Here is a 24,656-nt window from a genome sequence, read left to right on the forward strand (position 1 = left end):
AGTATGCAGTGCTCAGGAATGGCCTGGGAGCCACCAAACACTGGAAAGCCCTTGACAACCCTGCTAATGTGACAGTTACATCTAGAGTTGGGGCACTTTCAAGGACTTAAGTTAATAGGATGCTAAAGGTCCTCCATTTCATTTCTAGACCTTGGCTCCAGGACAAGGCACTCATGTGTTTACTGTGGTCTAGCCCTCTCTGGGGTGTCCAGCTCAGCCTGGAGGATCCTTCCATCCTTGTTCCCCTCTCCTCCACTTTGGCTGGGTATGATGGGGGCACAGAACCACTTGGCTCCTCATTCCTACTAGAGAACATGCGATCTGAGTTAAGATTCTGTTCTGGCCTTTTTTTGGACCTAACCTTAGTCCTCTTTCCTTGAGTCTGATTATCCCCCCTATCTCAAGACTCCTTCTGTGCCCTCCAGGGTCTCCCCTGATGAGGCAGGACTGGCTTTCTTACCTTCCAACCCCAAACCTCTGGGCTTACCATGGAACCACTGGGCTCTAGGTCCTGGCTGCTGAATCTAGAACCTCACCACTGAGCTGCATCTCGTCTCTTTCCTCTGGTCTAGAACTAAGCCCACTGGGTTTTAGAACCTCCATATTTACCTCGAGGCTCTACCATCCCCACGCTGTGCCCTTCCCCCAGTTTTGGTGAAAGGGAGGGGCCCTTAGGTGGGTTGTGCTAAGTCTGATGACCTTAGTTTGCCGTTGGGAGGCTGAGGGGTCTGATTGAAGTGTTTCTGGAGAAGAAAAAATATTCATCTGCATTTAAGAATCCTGTGTCTTGTCTGACATCATTGCACCCTTAGATTTGACCTAGATTAAAGTAGTTAGAGTGTTTTTCTATTAAATTTTAATTACTCAATTTTTAAAGGATGCACTAATTTAAATCTCTGGGAAAAACGCAAAATAGGTTGTTTCCATTCACTGCTGTTCACTCAGGGAGGATGGGCACTTCTGCAGAACTGCCACCTAGGACTCGATTTCCTGGATGAGCTAATGGACATGGTTACAGAAACTGAGATGGTACACGGTGCTTTCCGCCTGTGGATGACCACTGAGGTTCATAAGCAGTTTCCCATCACACTCCTGCAGATGGCCATTAAATTTGCCAATGAGCCTCCGCAGGGCCTCCGTGCAGGGCTGAAGAGAACGTATGGCGGTAAGTGGAGGAATTTTTCCAAGTTCACTGGAGTTTTTGTACTTAGATTGTTTTATTAAAGAAATTGTAAAAACAGAATCAGCTAGGATATAGGTAAGCAACTAGTACTGTTATTTACGTGATGAGGCGCAGATGGCCCCTTGTGCTGGTTCTATGGAACACGACCTGGCAGTGCTAGGTGTCAGAGCTCAGAATTCCCACCTTATTTTTTCCTGTGTTCCCCGTATTACTTTACTTTGGCTTGTACTGTTCTCTGCTGGACAGCTGCCTTTTTTTATGTTACTGTTTACATTTTGTATTTTTGTTATTCATGGTCTTTCGGCTCCAGCCCTGAAGTAGGACAGTGGCCTCTTCCAGGAGGAGAGGCTGAGTTAAAGTCATGGCCTGCCGTCATTTCATGAAGCCACACGGCAGAATGTCAGAGCCATAGCGAAGTTAGAAATCAAAAGCAGCAGAACCCAACCACATGCCCTCCATTCACAACCGGAGCTGAGAGCATTCTCTTTGCCTTGGCTTCCTCTGGTCATGGCTCCCTGTCTGGACTCTTGAGGGGTCCCAGAGGGGTACAGATTGGAGAGGGTACAGGCTGGGCTGAGGGACAACCCCCCTCCGTGCACGAATTTCGTGCACCAGGCCTCTAGTAATGAATATAATAATAATTCTCTATCATTCTGAAAAAAAAAAACAACAGAGTTTTTTTTTTTTTTTTTGAATTGCTAACAATACTCAAATTCCTGCCAATTTATAAGGTAATGTGGGGATAAAGTTTTTGTGGAAGGGTGACGACAGTGAAAAAAGATTACCAGTGAAAAAACATATGATTTTATATGTATAATATACTGTAGATACATACATAGTGATCATAATTATTATTTCAATAATAATTAGGTTGAAATGGGCTTCAATATATAGTATTAACAATTTAATATTAATTAAAATAGTGTATGCACCACGCTCCAAATAATAATAATGTAAAAATTATTATTATTATTTAGTCGTGGTGGTTGTAGTAATTAGTAGCAGTGTTTATTTTACTGCCATCATTCTTCCACCTGTATTTTATCCCCACATTATCTTGTTAGATTGGCAGGAACTTGAATCATGTTAGCGAGCCCCGCCTCCCCTCAAATCTCTTTGCAGATTTTTCAGAGAGAAATGCCCTCTGGATATGCAAAAGTTAAATTATAGTTGCCATATGAATGTCATAAAAATAATTCAAGATAAGTGAAGTTTAATATTAGGAATTTATAAAGAGAATTAATAACTTAAACAGAAAACAGAGATGTATGAGAGATGATACAGATATTCACCCAGCTGACCGCCACAGGTGTGAGCCAAGACCTACTGGATGTGAGCACGGTGGCCCAGTGGAAGCCCATGCTGTACGCAGTGGCGTTCCTGCACTCCACGGTCCAGGAGAGGCGGAAGTTTGGTCCCCTGGGGTGGAACATCCCTTATGAATTTAATCAAGCGGACTTTAATGCCACCGTGCAGTTCATCCAAAACCACTTGGATGACATGGATATCAAAAAGGTACTGTGTGTGAGCTGCTTCATGGCACTGGTGATGGTGGGTCCCCAAGTTAACATGGCCCCCATCCCCCAGCTTTGGAGTTAATCTTATAAGAGTGATGATTTTCTGTGCTTGCAAAGTCGATCTTTAATTCATAGCAACTTGGGTCACACTTGCCTCTTGATTTCAGCTAAAAAATAAATTTTTTAAAATTATCTTTTAATTTCTCAGTCAAGTTGACATTACATATAAAACATCCTAACAAGGTGTTTTTTTTTTTTCCAGAGGTGGGGAAACTTATTTTAAAAAAATATTAAAAAAATGAAAGTGAATTCTATATTCCTTTTGAAGTGTGTGCTTTTAAAAGAACTGCCTCAATATTCTAAAAAAATAAATATTTTTCTATTGAAATTAAAATATGAAAATATGAATGCAGAGTCTATTTCAAGTCATGAAGATGAGCTTTGAGTAATCACTTATGTTTGCCTAATTTTATTTCTGCATTTTTTCACATTGGGAATGAACGAATGAGTGAATGCATGCATGAATGAATGAATGAATGAGTGAGGAAAATGAGGATGAGACAGTAGTCATTTCTACACAATTATTCTATAAATTTTCCCAGGGTGTCTCCTGGTCTACTGTCCGCTACATGATAGGCGAAATTCAATATGGAGGCAGAGTCACCGATGACTATGATAAGAGACTGCTGAATACATTTGCTAAGGTTTGGTTCAGTGAAAATATGTTTGCACCAGATTTCAGCTTTTACCAAGGATACAATATTCCAAAATGCAGCACGGTGGATAACTATCTTCACTATATCCAGGTTTGTCAATGTCAGAATTTTATGCTTAGAGTAAATATCCCCAGCATTTGGCCTTTTGGTTTTTTATTTACACTCTATATACTTTCTTTAGTATAAATTTTAATTGTGATACATATTGAACCTTCCACCATAGATGCTTACTTCATATGTTTGTTTTACCTAATAATTAAAATGTTTATATTTGTTTGTGTGTGTGTGTTTTGTATGAATTCCCTCCCCCTATTCTCTTTAACGCTTCAGTGAAGAATATTCTTTGGGGAGGTGATAGATTGAGTAGATTAGAACGGGGGAAACTACACCAATTCCCTGGAGCTCTCTTCCTGTGAGACTTCAGTTACCTGTTAGGATAGGGCAGAGGCAGTCTCTAGACACAGTCTGTTCTATTTTTCAACCCACTTGCCTTATTTTGGGACATCTGTTCCTTAATCCTGGCCTGATGGACAGTGTATGAGTATGCGCAGGAGTCCACTGGTAGAAGAGCTTCCTCATTCAGAGCCAGGTACTTCTTTGTAGTGGGGGAAGTGCTGGGGGGCAGTTCTGGGGTGGCGTGGTGAGCAGCAATCCTGGCCTCTCCCCACTAGATTTCAGTAGCATCCCCACCCAGTTGTGACAACCAAAAATGTCTCCAGACATTGCCAGATGTCCCCTGGGGGGCTAAAATCACCCCTGATTGAGAAACACTACTCTAAGAAAGAAGAGGATAGATTTTGACAGGAAATTTGGGGAAGAAAATGGATTTGTGTTTCAAGGTAACTACATTTTCTGTCTCTAAACCTTGAATTAATTAGATCATTATTTAGCAATCTCTTTTGCCTCTAAGATTTATCTCAGATTGAACAAACTAAAGCACACGGCCCCAAAGGGCTAAATTTATGTTTATTTAGAGGTTCTGTGATAAATAAATGTGATGAGCTTATCATATATTACCACCTTTATACTTTCAGTAATTCAAATCAACAAATAGATGTGTCTTAATTATACTGTATATGTCCTTAAATCATTGGCACTGAATAAGAGAGTGCCTATGAAGGCATAAATTTAAATATGCCTGTACATATATTTATTTAAATACATTTCATTTCACAATGAACTTAAGGTCGCTCATAAGATGACATTATGTAAAAAGGAATAAAATAGAATAGAAAAGAGGGAGATATATGAATAAGACAACAATAAAGCATAGGATGCAATTCATACATAGGAATATATGTCAAATTGCAGGTACATTTTTTGCTTTTCAAATAGCTGGGGGGGCGGGATTTTGCATGCTTGTTCTGCTTCTGTCACTTGCTCTCCATCTCTTGCTGTCTGTTTTCCTCACTGACTCTTGCTCTCTCAATATTTACCTCTTCTCTGTGTCTCTTTCTCCCCAGGTGAATACAGTTCCCTTATTTGGGCCCGAATTGAGCTAAAACTGTCACTTTCTGGTATCTTAAAAACATAGTAACACCAATTTGTAGCTCACTTTCTGTATTACATCTTCTAAAACAAGAGAGCATCTACTTGATTAAAGTATCTAGAGATGCAGACATCAATAACATGCGCTGATTATGTTTCTTAATTTTTTTCAAGGCAACGTTTGCTTTTATTTCTTCTTGGAGAAATTGTTGAGATAGTGGCCTGAGATATCTCTTATAAAGGCTTAGCCTAATAAAAACATGTTTCCTTCCTAAGACAGTACAGTTTAACTGGTACTTACGTCAGCAGTCTGTGCTTACCGGGGTGTTTGTTGTTCAGAGTTTGCCCACCTACGACAGCCCTGAGGTCTTTGGGCTGCACCCCAATGCCGACATCACCTACCAGAGCAAGCTGGCCAAGGACGTGCTGGACACCATCCTGGGCATCCAGCCCAAGGACAGCTCTGGTGGCGGGGATGAGACCCGGGAGGCCGTGGTGGCCCGGCTGGCCGACGACATGCTGGAAAAGCTCCCCCCTGACTATGGCCCATTTGAGGTGAGTTGAAATCCTGACAAAACATCATCTGTGGGTGGAGGTATAAGAGCATAGAGGGGATAAATGATGATGGAAAAAAATAAAAAAATAAAATAAAGTAAAATAAAATAAAATAAATGAAAAGAAAAGTCAGCTGTGGATGTGTCCGGGTTGGGAAATGAGGAAGGAGGGCAAACATATTTTTTTTCTGAAATAAAAAAAGTTATTTTAAACACTCACTTCCTGAAAAACCAGGAAAGAAGTTTTTGAATCTATAAATGTGATTATTTCAAAATATAAATAAGGAAACCTTATATAAATGTTAATATTCATAATTAAATTACAAGTGTATACGATGGGTTAGGATTCCTTTTTTAGAACTTTCCTTCGAGGTATATCACATTGTTATTTGTCAGGAGGAAAGTAATTTATTCTTAGAGTTTAGCACTTGATTAGTTAAAACGTGTGTAATTTAATGTACACCTTAACATTCAAGCATTCTTAATTTCAGGGAGTCTGTATTTTAACCCTTTGCACTAGCTTGCTTTTTTCTCGATTCCTTTATTCTAATGCTAACCGTGTCGAGTCACACTCGACATCCGAGTGCAAAAGGTTAAAAAAAATATATTTTATTGATTTTTTACAGAGAGGAAGGGAGAGGGATAGAGAGTTAGAAACATCGATGAGAGAAAAACAGTGATCAGCTGCCTCCTGCACACTCCCTACTGGGTATGTGCCCGTAACCAAGGTACATGCCCTTGACTGGAATCGAACCTGGGACCCTTGAGTCCGCAGGCCGATACTCTATCCACTGAGCCAAACCAGGTAGGGCAGGGAGTCTGTATTTTTATCATTAACTCTTTGCATCTTCTTCTTCATCTCATGGGTTTCAAAAATTGATATGTCTGTTTAAAATACAACTAATTTCTAAGCAATTTTATGATTATTAAAGTTAATTTTTAGGTATCTTAACAAATTGTGAAAATATTTATCCTAATAACATTTTTAAACTTTTGATTAAAGCAAAAGTAACTGGGTTGCTTTCCATATTGTCTTAAGAGATGACCTGGACTAAATGTGCGATACTTTCATCATGGGGCCACCATATTTCTTTATACATTGCTGCCTTTCCACCTGTTTTCAGAAGGAAACCTGCAGGATTTTGTTTCTTTAGCATCCTATTGTTTCCCATGAGTGGGTCATTCAGCTGCTAGTACTACAGACCAAACTCAAGGACCTATCACCAAGAGAATAATTTCCTCGAGAAGAAACTCTGACCCCTGGCTTGAAGGAAATAAATACTGCAGTCAGCTTTCCTAAAGACCTTTCATTGTAGTATCATGGAACAGGTCACTCTTGTCTAGTGATTAATATTTCTGAAGCATTAAAAATCTCTAAAAATATAATCCTATTTAATAAAAGCCTAATATGCTAAGTGCCCAGTTGTCTGGTCATCCATTCAACCAATCAAAGAGTAATATGCTAATGATATGCTAAGGCAACTCAACCGCTCACTATAACATGCACTGACCACTAGGGGGCAGATGCTTGGACCAGTAGGTTAGCTTGCTGCTGGGGTCTGGCCGATTGGGACTGAATGAGATGGGCTGGATATGCCCCGGAGTCCTCCTGTGGTCCCTCCCCAGCTGGCCAACCTCCCGTGTCTCTCCCTAGCCCAGATTGTGCACCAGTGGGGTCCCTCCGCATGGCCTGCGCCCTCTCGGAATCCAGGACTCCTCGGAGGATGTTAGAGAGCTGGTTTTGGCCTGATCCCACTCAATGCAGGAGCTGCCCCGTGGTGGTCAGTGTGCTCCCACAGGGGGAGTGCCACTCAGCCAGAAGCCGGGTTCACTGTGGCAGTGCTAAGGATGTCTGACTGCTGGCTTAGGCCTGCTCCCTGTGCACGAATTTTGTGTACCAGGCCTCTATAAATGTAATTAAATAAATAAGTATGGTAAATAATGGGGTTTAGGAGTGTCTCCCTCCTTTTGCTGAATTTGTCAGTGCTACCCTAGGATAAAGCAACTCAGCCAAGCACAATGACTGATTGATTATCAATAAATGCTTGTAAGATGGAAATGATTGGGTGAGTGGGTGGATGCTTCAATGGGAAACAGAAAGTTTTTAAAATACACATACAATTTTTTGAGGAAGCCAGCAGAATTGTCATCTATGTGTACAAGTCCACTTGTGTGTACCCATATGTATGTTTGAAAGTCTTAGATTGACAGTAAGTGAATATTTCCCAATAAGTATGGTTGTTCTATAGAAGGTTGTATGGCTGTGGTCATGTGCTTTACATTTTTCTGTGAATTAAAAACTGCCTGTTCTCTCCCACATGGGATGGAAAATCAACTGGTTATCTAACATGTTTTCTTTCTTAAAAATCAACTGGTTATCTAACATGTTTTCTTTCTTATTTCTTCTCTGTTTGCTGGCAGTGAAAAAAAAAGTTTGCTATTTATGAAATTGTAAAATCTGGGGCCTGTTTAGAAGCCCCAGTTACTTAAACGTTAATAGTTTTCTAATTTTTAACATGCGCTGAATGTCTCCACGGCAGGTAAGAGAGAGGCTACAAAAGATGGGTCCATTCCAGCCGATGAACATTTTCCTGAGGCAGGAGATAGACAGAATGCAGAGGGTGCTCACGCTGGTGCGCAGCACCCTGACCGAGCTGAAGCTTGCCATCGATGGCACCATCATCATGAGTGAAAACCTTCGGGATGCACTGAATTGCATGTTTGATGCCAGAATTCCTGCTCAGTGGAAAAAAGTACGTGGAAGCTGCTCTGGTTCTGCCTAATCATCTTATTGTTGTGAATCGCTGTAATTGGCAAGCGGAAAGGACTGAAGGATAATTGGCTTACAAGTGTTTTTTGCTTAGGAACTAATCCCTTAGTGTCCTGTATTTTTAGATTGTAGGTAGGGAAGGAAATTATGTAGCATCTCCCACATATCATGTGCTCTACTGGGTGACTTCCATGCATTATTTCATTTAAAGTCTTACATTTTATTGCCCTCTATTTACATATGAGGAACTTGAGGATGGGAGAGATGAAACCTTTTCTCAAATCACACACCTAAGTAGTCAAGAATCAGAATTAAAACCCAAGCTTTTGGGCTTCCACGCCCACAAGACCAGTTTCCTTGAAGAGAATGTTCTGAGATACACACACATATCCAAAGTCACACCAAAGAGCAGCATTTTTCCTTCCTCTGTTTGTAGATATGTGAATATATCTCTCAAGATAACAAGTATTCTTATTGATTACCTATTGGTAAACATGCTAAATGACAGGTTTTAAGAAATGATTTTCTATTTGGAAAAGTAAAATGAGGACCTGAATGTCTTTTTAAGCAATAAATGCAATTAATTTGTTGGTGGCAAATGGGCCTGTGTTTCCATTTCTGCTCTTTTATCAGAGGAAATCAATGTATATTCCAAGGGACGAAATCTCCAGAAGATAATTGTTGTGTGCCTCATTAAAAGTGATAAATGGATAAGGCTGCTGTGAGTCATCATCCACAGATATATTTTAAAGTGTTGATTAGACCATGAGCACATTTAATAAATAGAGATCCTGTTTTATAATGTATCTGTTGAAAATGTAACCTAAGGAAAGTAGTTGGAACCTGTTAAATTTAATGGTTATTTTAGCACTTTATGGCAGAATTGGTGATGAATATGTGTGTAAGTGGAAGGTGAGTCTATTGACAGTAGACATTGTGGACAGCATCTGAGCTCTCAGTCAATCAGGTATTCGTGTGATCAGCTGATTCTATCATAATATCTTAAGGAGGAAGAATCATTTGAAAACTTAAATTTCAGAACCCCAGGATAACTTACGTCTTAGGGACTTTTAAATTCTAAAGGTGAAATTGGCATTTCATCATATTTTCCCCCGTGAACGTAGCCAGTCAGGCAGCAAAATTAAACCTGCATTAATTATTTTAATGCATTCATTTCAGGCATCGTGGGTTTCAAGTACGTTGGGTTTCTGGTTTACTGAACTTTTGGAAAGAAACTGCCAGTTTACCTCCTGGGTTTTCAATGGCCGACCCCACTGCTTCTGGATGACCGGCTTCTTTAACCCCCAAGGATTTTTGACTGCAATGCGGCAGGTAATAAATAGCTCTGATGTGCACCTGTTGTGTTCTTATAATTTTCCTCTGTAAAGTTCTCTTCTTTCATTATAGTTTTAAGTAATATAATAAGACAGAGAATGACTATCTTATGGGTGCTAACTTTTACACACTTTTAAACACCAGTGCAAGTGGTAACTTGGGACATGGGTATCGGTTCTGAGAGAATCTTTTTAACTTTAAATACCATTCTACTTACTTTGAATTAGGGTAATTGGGCAGCTACACTGTCATATATGCTCTGTATATACAAACCTCTAATTGCTCATTGCATCCTTTGCTTTTGTTCTTGCCCGGGGCAGGAGATAACTCGGGCCAACAAAGGCTGGGCTCTGGACAATATGGTGCTTTGCAACGAAGTCACCAAGTGGATGAAGGATGACATTGCTGCCCCTCCCACAGAGGGTGTGTACGTCTATGGCTTGTATCTTGAAGGCGCTGGCTGGGACAAGAGGAACATGAAGCTCATCGAGTCCAAACCGAAAGTGCTCTTTGAGTTGATGCCTGTCATAAGGATTTATGCAGAAAACAACAGTGAGTTTTCTTGTGCATTTAGGGATGGTTGGTATTATTGGATTGAATGACATTATAAATACTGGATCTTGTTATTTTAGTTATCATATAATAATAATTTGACTCTTTTATCAACTACCTTTGCATTCACACCCATGTTTAATGAGTATTTATAGACCAGTAGGCACTTTCATGAGTGCTATTGGGGAGGCAATAGTTCTAGATAATTCTTGCCTACCTAATAAAGCAGATGAAATATATATGATTGCTCATAAAATGTTAGCTGATGAGATAAGAAACAAGTGTTTGGAATAGATAATAAGTGGTGGGAAAGGAGGGTGAGATAACAGTGGGGTGACGTGGTCAGGGCAGTTGGGCCTGGCCTGGGCTTGGGATTATGAAGGTGATGAGGTGGGGCAAGTGGTGGAAAAAGGCTTTCTAGGCAGGACTGCCCAGGGCTCCCTGGCGGTGGAGCCACCACCAGCTTGAAGATTTAAGCCAGGTTGTGAAATCCAGATTGAATTCAGGGACATCTAGCTTAATCCAGTAGCCAATGGCAAATTGCTGGATTCATATTTCAGCCTATGAATGTAATACCACAGCTTTGAAGCAATCACATTATTCTACTTTGACAAAGTCATTGAAACTCTGATAAACTGCTTCTATTGTTGGCTTGGTGTTTTCTGGAGGCTTTTGTTATTGCATTTTACCCAGATAACATCTCAGCAATAACTATTTTTCAGCACATATTGAACTTTCCTGTTCATTTTATTTCATTAAAATTTATCTTATTTTTAAAGAAAAATTGTGTTTAATGTGTACAACATAACACATACACACATACACACACACACACACACGAACACACACACACACACACACACACACACACACACACACACACAGTAAAATGATTGCTATCAGCCATAAACTCCAGAGGTAGCTATGATAGAGGATCCCAAGGAAATACTGATTGTGTGACAGAAGCACAAGATATTTTTCTTTAAACAAGGGATAAAATATAATATCTTTAAAAAATACAGCTTTTAGTATCCACATCCATTAGATGAATGTCCCATTTGGAAACCTGTGTCAAGAAGAGAGAGTTTATAAACTATGAGAATTTATTTTTTAAGCAAACATCATTGGCTGCATCCCTTGCACCCTCCTTGGCCTTAGGTGCAAGGGACACAAAGGTAACTATGAACCAGATTCTGCCCAAGGACTCACAGTCTAGTGGGGGAGACTGATGAGTAAATAAAATGGAATTTAATACATGTTATGACAGAGATACACCCAGGATGTTCAGGAAGCCTAGGAGATCAAAACTGTGCCTGGGAGGTAGGTGCAGATTCTTCTGAGATGTTCTCTGGAGGCCAAGGACAAGTGTGCTAGGGAGTTAGAGGGAGATTTTTCTTGGCAGAGGGAAATAGCATGAGCTCACTCAGTCATCCCATGAATATTTCTTTTATATTGACCATCTACCTTGCACTATTTTCATGCTGGGGATGCAACAGTGAGAAAAGATCAGGCAGACTCCCCATTGTCATGGAACTCAACAGGGAATGGTAGCTGAAAAAGAAGCAAATAGAGTCAATCTCTGTTACTCATGGATTCTGTATGAATTCACCTACTGGCTAAATTTATTTGTAACCCAGAAATCAGTGCTTGTGGTGCTTTCATGGTAATTCCCAGACATGCACAAAACAATGAAAAATTTGAGGCTCCTGGCGTGCATGCTCCCAGCCGAGGGTGACTAAGGTGACAGTGTCTCAGCTGTAAACAAATGTCCTTTTGTGGTCTGTTTAGTGCTGTATCTTCACGTTTGTGTGCTTTTGCTATTTAGGATGCCCAGGAGTAGTCCTGAAGTGCTGTCTGGTGCCCCAGTGCAGAAAGACTGCCTTATGGAGAAAACACGTGTGCTAGATATGTTACATGCAGGCATGAGTTATAATGCTGTTGGCCTGGAGGTCAATGTCAGTGAGTCAACAATGTATATTAGAGAGGTGTCTTTAAGTAGAAACACACATAAAACAAAATAACATATTGGTGGGTTGATGAAAATGTGACCAGAGCCTCTCAGGGGTCTAACCCTGTATTTCCACAGGAGCACACGTTCCATGGTTCCTGATTCCGTGTTCACAGGAACTTTATTATTTTTTTTAAATATGTTTTTATTTAAGAGAGAGGGAAGGAGAGGGAGAGAGAAACATCAATTGACTGCCTCCTGCACACCCCTCAGTGTGGATCGAGCCTGTAAAACGGGCATGGGAATTGAACCTCAACTTCCTGGTTCATAGGTCCACGTTCAACCACTGTGCAGCAGTGGCCGGGCATTCACAGAGACTTTATACACACAGTCCCATGAATAATGAGAATCAGTTGTAAGTGAACAAACTGATGACAGCTAGTTCTTGTTCCTATAATTCAGGGGGTTGGGGAAGGCCTCGCTAAGGAGAGAACATTGCACTGGAATCCAAGTGGCAGAAAGTGGCTCTGCTGACATTCAGGGGAAAGGCGTGAGGTAGCAACGGGTATGCTGTGCTGAGGAACAGAGAAAAGGTGTATGAAGGAAGAGGAGCTTATGGAGCAAGAGAAGAACCACGAGGGTGCTCAGCACAGTTCTGGGCCCATGGTGTTGCTCAGAATATCCTGGCCGTGTCTGGGAGGACACAAGTGTCTGCCTGGCATTAGGCTAGCGTGCTGCCTGTGACTTCGTGTTTACTGGTTCTCAGGGGGGTATGAGGTCTTGGGGCAGGGACTGTTTTATAGGAATGATAATCAAATGTTCTTGTAGCCAGAAATCATATTTTAGAAAATGTGCTCTATCCTATCATTGCAGCTAGTCAACATGTTGTAAAAGATGTTTTCCTCATAAAATGAAAGAAAGATCCTTCTCACATGGAGTTAGGGGTTACTTTTCTTATTTCTTGTGACTAAACTGTAAAAAATCCATTGCAATAAAATGTTGAACATCTCAGCATGGTAGTAATAAAGTAATAATTTTATAATACAGGCAATTCTTTATTTAAGAACAGGTTTTTCTGGAACTCTGTTCCCCCTGCTGGGCATAGTCAGCGGTGAGGCTCATTAGCAGCAGGTAATGGAGGAAATAAAATAAACAAAGGAAAAGTGACTAATATCAATGTGCTGGGGGGGGGGGGGGGCGGGGAAGAAAGAAAGAAAAACACTTTAGTTCTCTATTATTTTTTTTTGGTTTCAATAGAAATTGGTGGAAACTTGTTTTGCCAAATAACTTTGTTGTCGGAGAGGTGTTTGTTTAGTGATAAAAAGCTAACCTTCTGTTGCTGTCAATCTAATTTTCATTCATTTTTGATAACTGGATAGGGTTCTAATTGAGATAAAGAGGTGTAGCATTGTTCATGGCCAAAGGGCAATCCAACAAGAGTGCGGAGTTTGAAAATTAAAATTCTTATAATGAATTGTTTTCATGTTAAGATGGAGAACAATTTTCAGTGTAAATAATTCATCATTGAATTTTACATACCAGGCTGGTTTATTTGTTTTCAAAAAGATGCCTAGAGATTTATTTGAACTTTAAAAATTGAGTGATACATCCCCAAATACTTACTTTATTCATGTTTCTTCTTAGAACATCATGGGAAAGTTGCCCAAATAGTACTAAATTCACCAAGAGGGTAAAAATATACAACTCAGGTCCTCTGTTTTCAAAGGAAGTTGAAAAGAGGCAGATATAGGAAAGATCTGTCTCCTTTTATGTAGATCAAGCATGTTAGACTCAAAGGCTAACACAGGCCAAATAAACAAGGCATGTGGTCCGCGGGCCACGAATTTGACATGCTTGATGTAGCTAGTGATGCTAATACATGAACTGCAATGCTGTAGCTTTGTGATGGGAAAACCATAATTTGAACATTTTGGGGGAACAGCTCCTGACTCCTAAGCCCCTCAGTATTTAATACACTTTCAATTTTTAAATCTGGAACTCTGTCAAAGTCCTGGGAACACGAGTCTGGGAAACGTGTGTGTATGTGGAGAGGCGGTGGGAGGATTAGAAATCTAATACACCTTGGGCATCGACTGTGCTCCAGATATTATATGATGCCAGGTATTCACATATATTAACTTACTTACTCTTTACGACTCTGTAAGATATATCATGCCCATTTTGCAAATGAGGAAATTAAGCTTTAGAGACATTATGTAATTTGCCTGTGATTCCCTCCTACCAGAACGAGTATGGGAACCCATCTGTCTCTTGTGGGATGAATGCAAACCTCTGAGAATTCCTGTGGTCAGTGTCCTGCTTGAGACTAAGCATCTAGATAGTCTCTGTGGTGTCTGGATAGTGCTTGAAAAAAAATCAAGGCCACATTGAAATGAGGGCAACTCCCTTGCATTTTGAAGTTGTGAATTAAGTTTTCTCAGGTGCATAGTGAGGCAGACAGTAAAAACCTCTGCCCTATGTTGAAGGGAGCTCTCACTCCTGATGGCCTCCCTCCCCACTTGCTTCAGGCTCATTGTGGTCACCTCCCCTGCCTGGTGGCGGGGCCACATATCTTCAGGTAGAAGACAGTGAGCCAGGCACCTGGATATTTGGGTTGCTCCCCTGTCTTTATCACCCCAGTAGTTAGTCATGTGGCTTTGGAGGGGATTCCAATATGCCAGGAATTGAAGTCAGGTATCTAGTTATCAGGTACATGTGCACATCTTCCTGCAAAGACACACAGGCACATACGTACACATAGTACATCCCAGCTATTGATGAGATGAAGGCCACAGGCTCTGGATCCATTCTGGTGGGGCTTGACTCTTACCGTATCGCCTACAGCTTTGTAACCTTGGCAAGTAACTCATCTCCTTATGGTCCAGTTTTCTCATCTGTAAAATGGATTTAATAATCATACCCCTGTCATAGGGTTGTTGAGAGAATAATAGAGATGATGTCCATCACGTAGCATACAATAAATAATTTTATTGCTATTGTTATTACTGATATGTTCTCTCACATGCTTATTGAAAGATGGAAAGAAATATCATATGTAAGAGCTCTCTATTTAGTATCTTAAATGTTATTAGCAAAACAGGAGTTAAATACCCTTTGCGACAGCATGGATGGACCTGGAGAACATTAGTGACATACGCCAGTCAGAGAAAGACAAGTAGCATATGATTTCACTCACATGTGGAATTTAATGAACGAAGTGAACACCAAGCAAAATAGAGACAGACTCATGGATAGAGAGTAGGCAGACAACTTGGGGGTGTGGAATAGGTTGGGGGAGGGGGGATGGAGGGATTGAGAAAAAAAGAAAAAAAAAGATAGAATTCATGGACATGGACAATGGTGGGGTGATGGCGGCAGTGGAGAGGGATTGGTGGAGGTGGAAGAGGGCATAGAGAGGATAATTGGTGATGAAAAAATAAAGTAAAATAAATTAAAAAAATTAAAGGAATGATTTAAAGGTTACATGGGGGATCTCTATGGAACTCGGTTATTTTGGATATGGAAGGAATATATGACATGATAACACCTGGATGAAAAATGTAGGCTAGAGAGTGAAATTACCTAGTTGGAAAATGAAATTCCCTCAGGTGCTTTATTAAAGCCTTTAGGCTCCTAAAGCTGATGGCTCACCCATTTCGACAACCACTTCTCTCTGCTCTTGCTTCTGGAGCCCCAAGGCTTTAAACATATTTAGCTGATTTGTTCTACCTACATAGCATGTTTATTTTCCCCTTCAAAGTTATTTGTCTAACCGGGCGTAATGGTTTGGAATCATCTGTTGCTGTGGTTGTTTAGCATCTGTCAGCACTTTCACTATGAAATCATATTTTCAGTGCTTCTAATCCTGCTGCCGAAGTTTGTGGCACGCTGTGACTTGGCATGGCCACCTTTAGCTCTGCAGCGATTACAAATAAATAAAATTTCAGAGAATTTTTACCTGCTTATTGAAAAGGATACTATTTTTCCAGTTTTATTTTTCTGGGGCTTAATATCTAAGTAGTCAAATTCTTGCCACGGTATAATTATTATAATGATCATTTAGTTCAAATCTAAGACTCCAATGGCTTACTTCAAGATTTATAAAATGATTGTTAGTCAAATTTTCATACAGAAGAATGAACAGTTACATATTTGTTCTGTTTACAGATCTTAGGATTAAATGGTTTAAATATATCAGTTAGTAGAATTAGTATTGATTGCACTTCATAAATTTACTATCATTCACATATATTAATATATTTGCTTAATTATTATTACTAATGCTATTCCCATGGTAATTAAAAAATGATGACTAGATTTAAATATTAGATGTTAAATTAATTTAGATTGTTTGTAATGATTAATTTCATGTGATTAAACAAACACATAGTTTTAAAGTACTGTAAAATATCTGTTTAGAGCGGGGTTTATCAGCTGTGGTATTACTGACATTTTTGGTACAGATAACTCTTTATCGTGAGGGGTTGCCCTGTGCATTATAGGATATTAGCAGAATCTCTGACCTTTACCCACTAGATGCCTCGAGCACCTCCCCAGTTGGGATAACCAAAAATGTCTCCAGATATTGGCAAATCACCCCCCTGGGAGTAAAATGACCCCTGGTTAAGAATCATTACCTTAGAATATTTATTTTGTATTGAAACATCTATAATACTATCATATTCAACTGTTTAACTTCTTCCAATAAAATTAATTAAGTGGAGGTATAAAAACACATGGCACAACAGGTTGAAGGTTTTATGGGATCAATAAATGAGATAATTTCTGATAGTGCTTTGCTTTTATAATATGTTAAGAAAAGCTAAATTATTGAAGATGTTAGTTTGGGGACATAGATTTAGTCACTTTGATATATTAACATTGCATTTAGAAAGTTACTGTCTTCATGTATCAGTGCTCATGTTTGTAACACTAATTCACCAAAGCAAAGTTATTCTCTTAGTTAAATGTGCTTTCATCTCAGTAGTTATATGAGGGTCATTTATAATATTAGCCTTCCCGAGGAGTACAAGGATGGGTGCAGACACAACTTTTGTCCTGAAGAAATTTATAATCTGGAAGATAAGGGGAAATAACATACTGCTTCCTGAGATGGATGTTATAAGATGTGCAGATAAAGTATCCTGGGCAGAGTGGACTCAACAAGAAGCTAATGAAGCTTAAACTCCAAGGCTACTCAGTGCAAGAGCCTCCTTCCAAAGCCTACATCTGTATTTGTAAATTTGTACTCTTTTTCTTAAAGAGCCATTTCCCCCAATTTATATGTTTATGGCCCCACAAGACCTGGATCTGTCCCTGATTATGGGGTTTCCAAGGGTGGAGAGGGAGTGAGCCTTTGGTTAGGGATAAATGCATTAAAGAGGATCTTTGAAGGGTGGCCAACCACATGCCTTTCATGGCATCTATGACTTTGGATACTCTTTCCTGTGCTTCAGAAGTGTAGATTGAATTTCAGGAAGCTGAACTCAGCTATGACTCTCTGCTTTGCAGCCCTTTTCATTTCTCCACACACATGGAGAACTCACACCACCTGGCAGGAGTGGGGAGTACCCTCTGTCCTGTGATTTCCAATGTGCTTTGGACTGTGGCACAGAAGGTTGAAGAGAGGATTTTGGAATAATTCTATCTAATAAAGAGGAAATATGCTAATTGACTGTCACACCCTTACAAAGATGGTGGCACCCACAGCCGATAAGGAGGGAATATGCTAATTGACTGCCATGCCCTCAAAGATGGTGGTGCCCACAGCCACAAAATGGTGGCGCCCAGTCCTCTCAGTCCCCCCGGCGTGCCTGCCTCCGGAGTCCCCCAGTCCCCTCAGCCCCCCAGCTGCCCAGGGCTGACCTGAGGTGCAGGCAAGCCTTGGATGGTGGCTGCCCAGCCTCCCAGGGCCGCCCGAGGCTCAGGTAACCAGGGCCAGCTGAGGCTTATGCTGCCGGCAGTGGCAGCAGCAGAGGTGTGATGGAGGCGTCGCCTTCCCCTGATCGCCGGGTCGCCTCCTGCTCCTGAGGGCTCCTGGACTATGAGAGGGGGCAGGCCGGGCTGAGGGACCCCCCTTCCAGTGCATGAATTTTCATGCTCTGGGCCTTTAGTAATAATAATAATGAAATAGTAGTAAGGATTGGTTTTGGCTGTCTGATTAAAATGGACACGTGTCTCTTGCCAAAGGCAAGCTCTGAGGAAACACAGAGCGGGGGGGGGGGGGGGGGGGGGTGTTAAGAGCACAAAATGTGGTAGGGAAGTAAAGGAGAAAGGGTGAAGGGCAATGGAATTGACAGAAAGGAGAGGGAGGAAGCAGTTGGAGGCTCATGGTCATGGTACATGGGCAGGGGTTACTGTCACAGACGGGACAAAAGGCCAGTGGGGAAAACCTGGGTATGCCTGGGCATCTTGTCATATCCTCTGGAAACCTACAGTTGCTTCTTCTTCCCATCTAGGGATTGACTGACTCCAGGGAGAATTTCCCTCATTTTACCAAACCCATCTCTTTTTGGAATGACCTTCATAATGCACCCATTTGGCTCTGCACTGTTTGGGTTACTTAAATTAGAAATTCACCAGTATATTTTCCTGTGTGAATTTTTTATAGCTCTAAGAGATCCTCGGTTTTACTCCTGTCCCATCTACAAGAAGCCGGTCCGAACGGACTTGAATTACATCGCTGCTGTGGACCTCAGGACGGCTCAGACTCCTGAACACTGGGTGCTCCGTGGGGTCGCCCTCCTCTGTGATGTCAAGTAATATGGGGCATGTCCCCCACCCAGTACTTTGGAAAATGCAGCAAACAGATGACCATACCCTTTATCTTCTATGAGCAATGAACGCTGTGTAAATCTGGTTGATCATGATTAATGAGCTGCATAGGTTTTCCTTCTCCTCAGTCGGATGCTTAATTACATTTAACCGGTTTCATCATTAATGACCGATCACTGTGCTTGCTGAAAAGTTACTTGGAGATTTAAAAGTAAAATTTACAACTTCCTAATGAAGCGTGGCCCTCAAATCCACAGTAATACATTTTCTTCCTCTTTCAAGTCTAAGGACTGACTAGGTTGAGCAGACAGTATTTTCCTTGAAAGGATTATTCTTCTGTTAATGTGCTTCTGGTGACAGCCCCGTTCTCTAAGGTGACACGGCAAGTTTGTGCTGATTTTGCTTTATTTGCCTTTTTGCATTTAGGTCAGGTTAAGAGATTTATGTTCATGGCTCAAGCAACCGATTAAAAAAAGACCCTTTAAAAAATAGAAGGGAATAGAAGACTGGGATAAGAATGTGATTGGATGAATAGACAATTCATGTAATCCTAAAGAATTAACATATAGAATCATGTTCAACCCCACTGATAACTAATAATGAGATACTAATTGATGTCTGTTATAAGAAAGAAAATGAAAGCTAGAAGTAAATTGTGGTGATGTCTTTGTCAAATAACTCAATCAAGACTCCTAGAGCAATGTAAATTGACCCATCCTTTTTGTAAAATAATTAACTAAGCTCAGAAAGAGCCAGAAAAAGGTTCACAGGCTTTGATTCTTATTTCCTCTCCTGGAAATCTATACTAAGGAAACTATTTAAAAGACCTAACTAATTCATGTGCAAAAATGTATTCAATAACAGAAATAAATGAAAAATACCCTAAATGAGTCTTATCTTAGATGGCGTATGGGGACTTCACATGGGCTTTCATTATTAAAGAAAATACTATTTAAGGAACTTTTCATATATTTTTTATTTCAAATTCAGTTCTAGGCATAAATTATAAACTTCATTTATAACCTATTGACTAGAAAACTTGGTCAGTATTAAATTAGAATTTTGTTTTACAAATGTTAACTTTAGATCTGCATTACTTCTTTCTACATAAAAGGTTTCATAGGGATGGAGGGTTATAGGGAGACAGGTGTAGGTCCCTCTCACTAGGCTTTGCTCTGTGATAAGTATGAATTTATGCTAATTATGATGAGTTAGACCTGAGTGGTTCATGTGGCTCTTACCCATCTTCTACCTTGACCCCCAAATCGCTGATTTGATCCTCTGCTTCACCCAACCTATTGTTTATTCCTTCCAGTGTATGCTTTATTCCAACTATTGTATTCTCCATTTCAGATTAATCCTTTTTTATCGACTCCTACCCATCTTGGATGATGCTGTTTTTATTTGAGCAGTTTTTTTTGTCTGAGTTAATATATCAGTTGATTTTTGTAGATTGTGGTCAAGCCATCATTTTATTTTGAAGAACATATAATGAAAATGTGAAAATAATGAGAATTAATAAATTTTTTTAAATGAATGTCTGAGTTGAGATTGCTATGTATTAGAAAGAGGTAAGTCCCATTGAATATCCAGAATTAAGCTTTCAAAACTTGATTTTATGTTAAATAACTTGAAAATGCATAATTCATATAATTTTATGATATACCCCTGTATATATGTAGAAAAAGACACCATGAAAATAACTAAAAATTTTTGGAACTGTTCAACAAGGAATGTCTCTGAAGCAGTGAAGAGCCAATGAAGCCCCTTTCTGCTTCACCTTCACTTCCATTCCCCACTCCCCACCCACTGAATGGCATTCTGCATGTTACTGAATCAGGGGCAAGGGAGGACCCATTGACTGAATCTGCCAGGTGATGGGGAGAGTCACTGACTGCCCTGGACATGGAGAAAACAAGATCAAGGGACTTGGTACCATTGTAGAGTGATAGTGCAGTCTTTTTCATATGTCTCAATATTGATTTCTCACATTTATTTTGCACCTCCTGTGTGTTGGGTACTCAAGTGCACTGGTGGAATGATGGTGGAAAAAAAAAGTGATCACAGTCCCTGATTTCTTGGAATGTAAATCGGAAGAACAGACACAGAAAATAAGCAACTATTCACGTGTGTAATTTTTTATAATCTCATATTATGATTGCATAACCTGACACATGTGTGACATACATAGAAAAAGATAAAAAGATTGTGGGTTAAGTGCTACAAAGGAAAATACTGAATGCCATGAGTGAGAACAGGGGAGACTGCAGTACTTCCAGTGTGTCACAGATTAGCAGGTAGAAGCCACACTATAGTGGCCTTATCTATCTATCTATCTATCTATCTATCTATCTATCTATCTATCTATCTATCTATCTACCTATCTATCATCTGTCTATGTATTATCTACCTATTTTATGCTCCAAAGACAAGAGTGTAAAGTTTTATTGAGGACAAGGTTATATACAAACCAATGTTCCCTAGAAATGATGTCTTGAGTAAAAAAGGCTAAGGGACCCTTGGGTTTAAGAGGTCATTGGAGATCCAAAGAAGCATATTACATTGGAGGGATTAGACTTAGAAATCCAATCACCATAGACTGCACACATTTGGTGAAGGGAAGCATATTACTCAAGTCCAAGTGCACAGGAAAGGTAACAGGCACTCTCAAGTGACAGAGGATTTAAATATTCTTTTGTAAGCTCAAGAATTGGAGGAGTTTATTGCTTTGGAGACAGGAAAAAGCCAAATAGAGGGAGCCAAGTGTAGTTCACCTCTTTAGGCTGGTAAGAAGCAAAACAATTTCCTAGAGGGCTCGGTTTTGAATGCTTCTGCTGGATACTCTTATGATCACTCAAGGTTTAAAATACAGCCTCCACCCTGGATGTGTTATTAAATAACTGATACCTTCCTTTGTTCTGGCCAATGCATAGGTCAGTGTGCAGGTGTCCTCCAGAAGTTCATGGGTTCCTACCAGATCCTCCTCTTTGCCCTCTTTGCCGTGTTGGCATCAGCAGCTTTTATCTTCCTAGGTAAGGACTTCTTATGTGCAACACCATGGAATTTTGATTTGGAAACTGCCTTCATTTTATTTCACAGATTTCCCCAAATGACTCTAGCAGGCCACTCTTCTGGTTATCCCTAAAACTTGGGGTAGGACCTTCCTAGTAGTAGAATAAGACAATGAATAGGACACATCCAAAATGTGCTTATTGGGATGATTCTCCACGTGTCTTGATTCAAGTGCTTTTGGTGCTGCTTCCATTTGAAGGAGCATCCTTCTGTTAGCCTTTCCTCCTGTCGGCTGATGGAGGACTGTGGAGCAGCCACCACACAAGTACCATTTGTGCATGGCTAATGACAGTGGTGATTTCATAGCATCCTGGGCATTTCACATCCATAAAGTAGGAATTGGGTTCTGCACCAGGTGATTCTTCTTGTGCTTCCTCTTCTCTTCTGAAGAGGGATGAAGGAGATCCTTAGTGAGAGGCTGAGAAGGGCTGCTTTCTAAATATACTCTCAAACCTTGTTGTGATTGCTGCCAACTGCAGAATAGTGGCTGATGGAAATCGTGTGTCTCTAAGTCATTGGAGTGAGAAATACTTCTTTGTGTTAAATGTTATTTGCAATGGAAAATCTTATTGTAAAGAATTCAGCATTAAGAGACATGAAGAGCAAACTACAATTTTATAGTTAAGTAACTTGCAGAATTCTCCAGAATTCGATAAAATACATGACATCAACAATGTCTTTATCAGTGAAAAAGTTCACAGCTTTATAAAAACTAGATATGTTAATGCATACTGATAGTTTTGTTTATACTATTTGAAACACAAAAATCTTGAGTAATGATAAAAATGTTACAGTATACGTACAAGCAATTTTCTCTTAAAGACACCACATCCCCCCTCCACCCAAATGCACAACATGTTTTCCCCTCATGTCAGGCCCTGATGAGCGCACAATTGCTTTTACATTTTAAATGCTATTTATATTGCAAGTATTAGGAGTGATTTTTAAAATTATATTGTGCAACTGATTACTGCTGATTAGTAGCCCCTGTCAGCACATCAAAACAAGGCCTGTTAAGGGCAAATAAATGGTCTACTTATAATCACAACATGGTCCTCCTGATTGGGTGCATGCTTTGGAAAACCAATAAACAAATCAGTAGGTTATGAAAACACAAGGAAATCTAGTGATTTTGGCTGATAATTTTTCTGGTGTTTAGTTTTAGGAATTTAGAAATTAGTGCATCCTGGTCAGTTGACTGGTACCTGCTGTATCGAACATGTGTATGTTGTGTCCACAGACACCTCCAACGACGAAGAGGAGAGAACTCAAGGTCAGCTTTAGAGTTGGATACGGGATTTGGCTAAGAAACCGTGAGTCCCCAAGAATGTTCTTTGCCTTTTTTTAAATGGTGAGCCTCATTCTGTGTTGCACTTCAAACAAAGGGCCTTATCAATGCAAGAGAAGAATCTGCCCCTTGCCCAGCCTGCACCCTGAGGGGCATTTCTGGTTCTGTTTTCAGCCTGGACAATCATAAAGCTTAGTAGACAGTAATTATAGGTTGAATCCTGCCCTCTCCTTTCATTTGCATGAAGAGAAATGAGAATAAAGAGACTGGATGTGAAGGCAGAAAACAGGGTGGAAGGAAGTATCCTGAGTGGGGTGGGATGGCGAATAAGAAGGGGATCAGTTTCTTCCCCTCAGATACTGTTAGCATTTGATTACAGTCATGTGCTGCATAACAAAGGGATGCCTTCTGTGAAATTTGTTATTAGATGATTTTGCCATCGTGCGAACATCATAGAGTGCACTTACACAAACTTAGATGGTATAGCTTATTACACACCTAGGCTATGTAGTAGAGCCTACTGCTCCTAGGCTACAGGCCTGTATAGCATGTTACTGTACAGAACAATATGAGACTAAATCAAGTACAAGAAAAAATGATGCAAAGACATGAAGTAAATATGAGATGTATGAGCCTGCTGCCCATGTAACATGGCATAATGCTTTACAGAAAACTTTAAAAAAATAATTAAAAGGACACTCTAAAATAATGATAAAAAGTTTAATATAGTAAATACATAAACTAGTAACATAGTCGTTACTAGTCATTATTAGGTATTATGAAGTTACTAGTCATTATTAGTCAAATTATAATTGTACATGCTATACTTTTATATGACTGGCAGCATGGTAATGTTGTGCTATGACTTGGTGACAGTTACGAATTTTTCTGCCCCACTACCATCTTATGGGTCCACCGTGATATACGTGGTCTGTCGTTGATTGAAATGTTGTTATGTGTGCGTGACTATATTAGCAATAACCCTGGAAGATCAGGGCAGTGGATGAATAATCCCCCCAATGAGCATTTAAAAAATAGCTCCTTTATCACCTGGGTTTCAGAGTTTTCATTACAAATGCCAACAGTATTATGATCTAATATTATAATTTCATGCCTTAAAAAATTTAATATGTGGTTTTATAAGAGTCCTGTCCACTCCTGCCTTTAAGGAACATCCATAAAACCACCGTGTGGATTGGCTAATGAGTATTCTTCCTTTGCTTTCATGATTTAGGACTCCATTAGTTCCCCAGGGCTCTGGATTTACAGGCAAGCTTAATTGTTTCCAAGTTTGAGTTTACGTGGGGTGGGTCCAGAGCCAAGACTGGGAGCCTTGGCCTCCTTTTAATGTGCTTGCCAAATGCCATTTTTCATTGTGCTATATGTTACCTCTCCTTGCTGTGCGTCCTGTGGGTAGAGCCAAGACATACCATGCAGCACGCTGCTTTGCTCCTGCTCT

General features: G+C 40.1%; 1 protein-coding gene across 1 annotated transcript in view; it reads left to right on the top strand.

The window, feature by feature from the left end:
• DNAH5 (dynein axonemal heavy chain 5) overlaps positions 1–18,902 on the top strand; it is a 196,369-nt gene extending 177,467 nt beyond the window's left edge. The window contains exons 72-79 of the mRNA XM_054714356.1: positions 946–1,165; positions 2,493–2,698; positions 3,303–3,506; positions 5,244–5,459; positions 7,999–8,211; positions 9,408–9,560; positions 9,884–10,115; positions 18,674–18,902. Coding sequence (XP_054570331.1) covers positions 946–1,165; positions 2,493–2,698; positions 3,303–3,506; positions 5,244–5,459; positions 7,999–8,211; positions 9,408–9,560; positions 9,884–10,115; positions 18,674–18,825 — 1,596 coding nt within the window. The 3' untranslated portion in view covers positions 18,826–18,902. The remainder of the gene's footprint in view (positions 1–945; positions 1,166–2,492; positions 2,699–3,302; positions 3,507–5,243; positions 5,460–7,998; positions 8,212–9,407; positions 9,561–9,883; positions 10,116–18,673) is intronic.
• Positions 18,903–24,656: the final 5,754 nt, after the last annotated feature.

This window comes from Eptesicus fuscus, chromosome 4 (genome assembly GCF_027574615.1).
Source record: "Eptesicus fuscus isolate TK198812 chromosome 4, DD_ASM_mEF_20220401, whole genome shotgun sequence".
Lineage (NCBI taxonomy): Eukaryota > Metazoa > Chordata > Mammalia > Chiroptera > Vespertilionidae > Eptesicus > Eptesicus fuscus.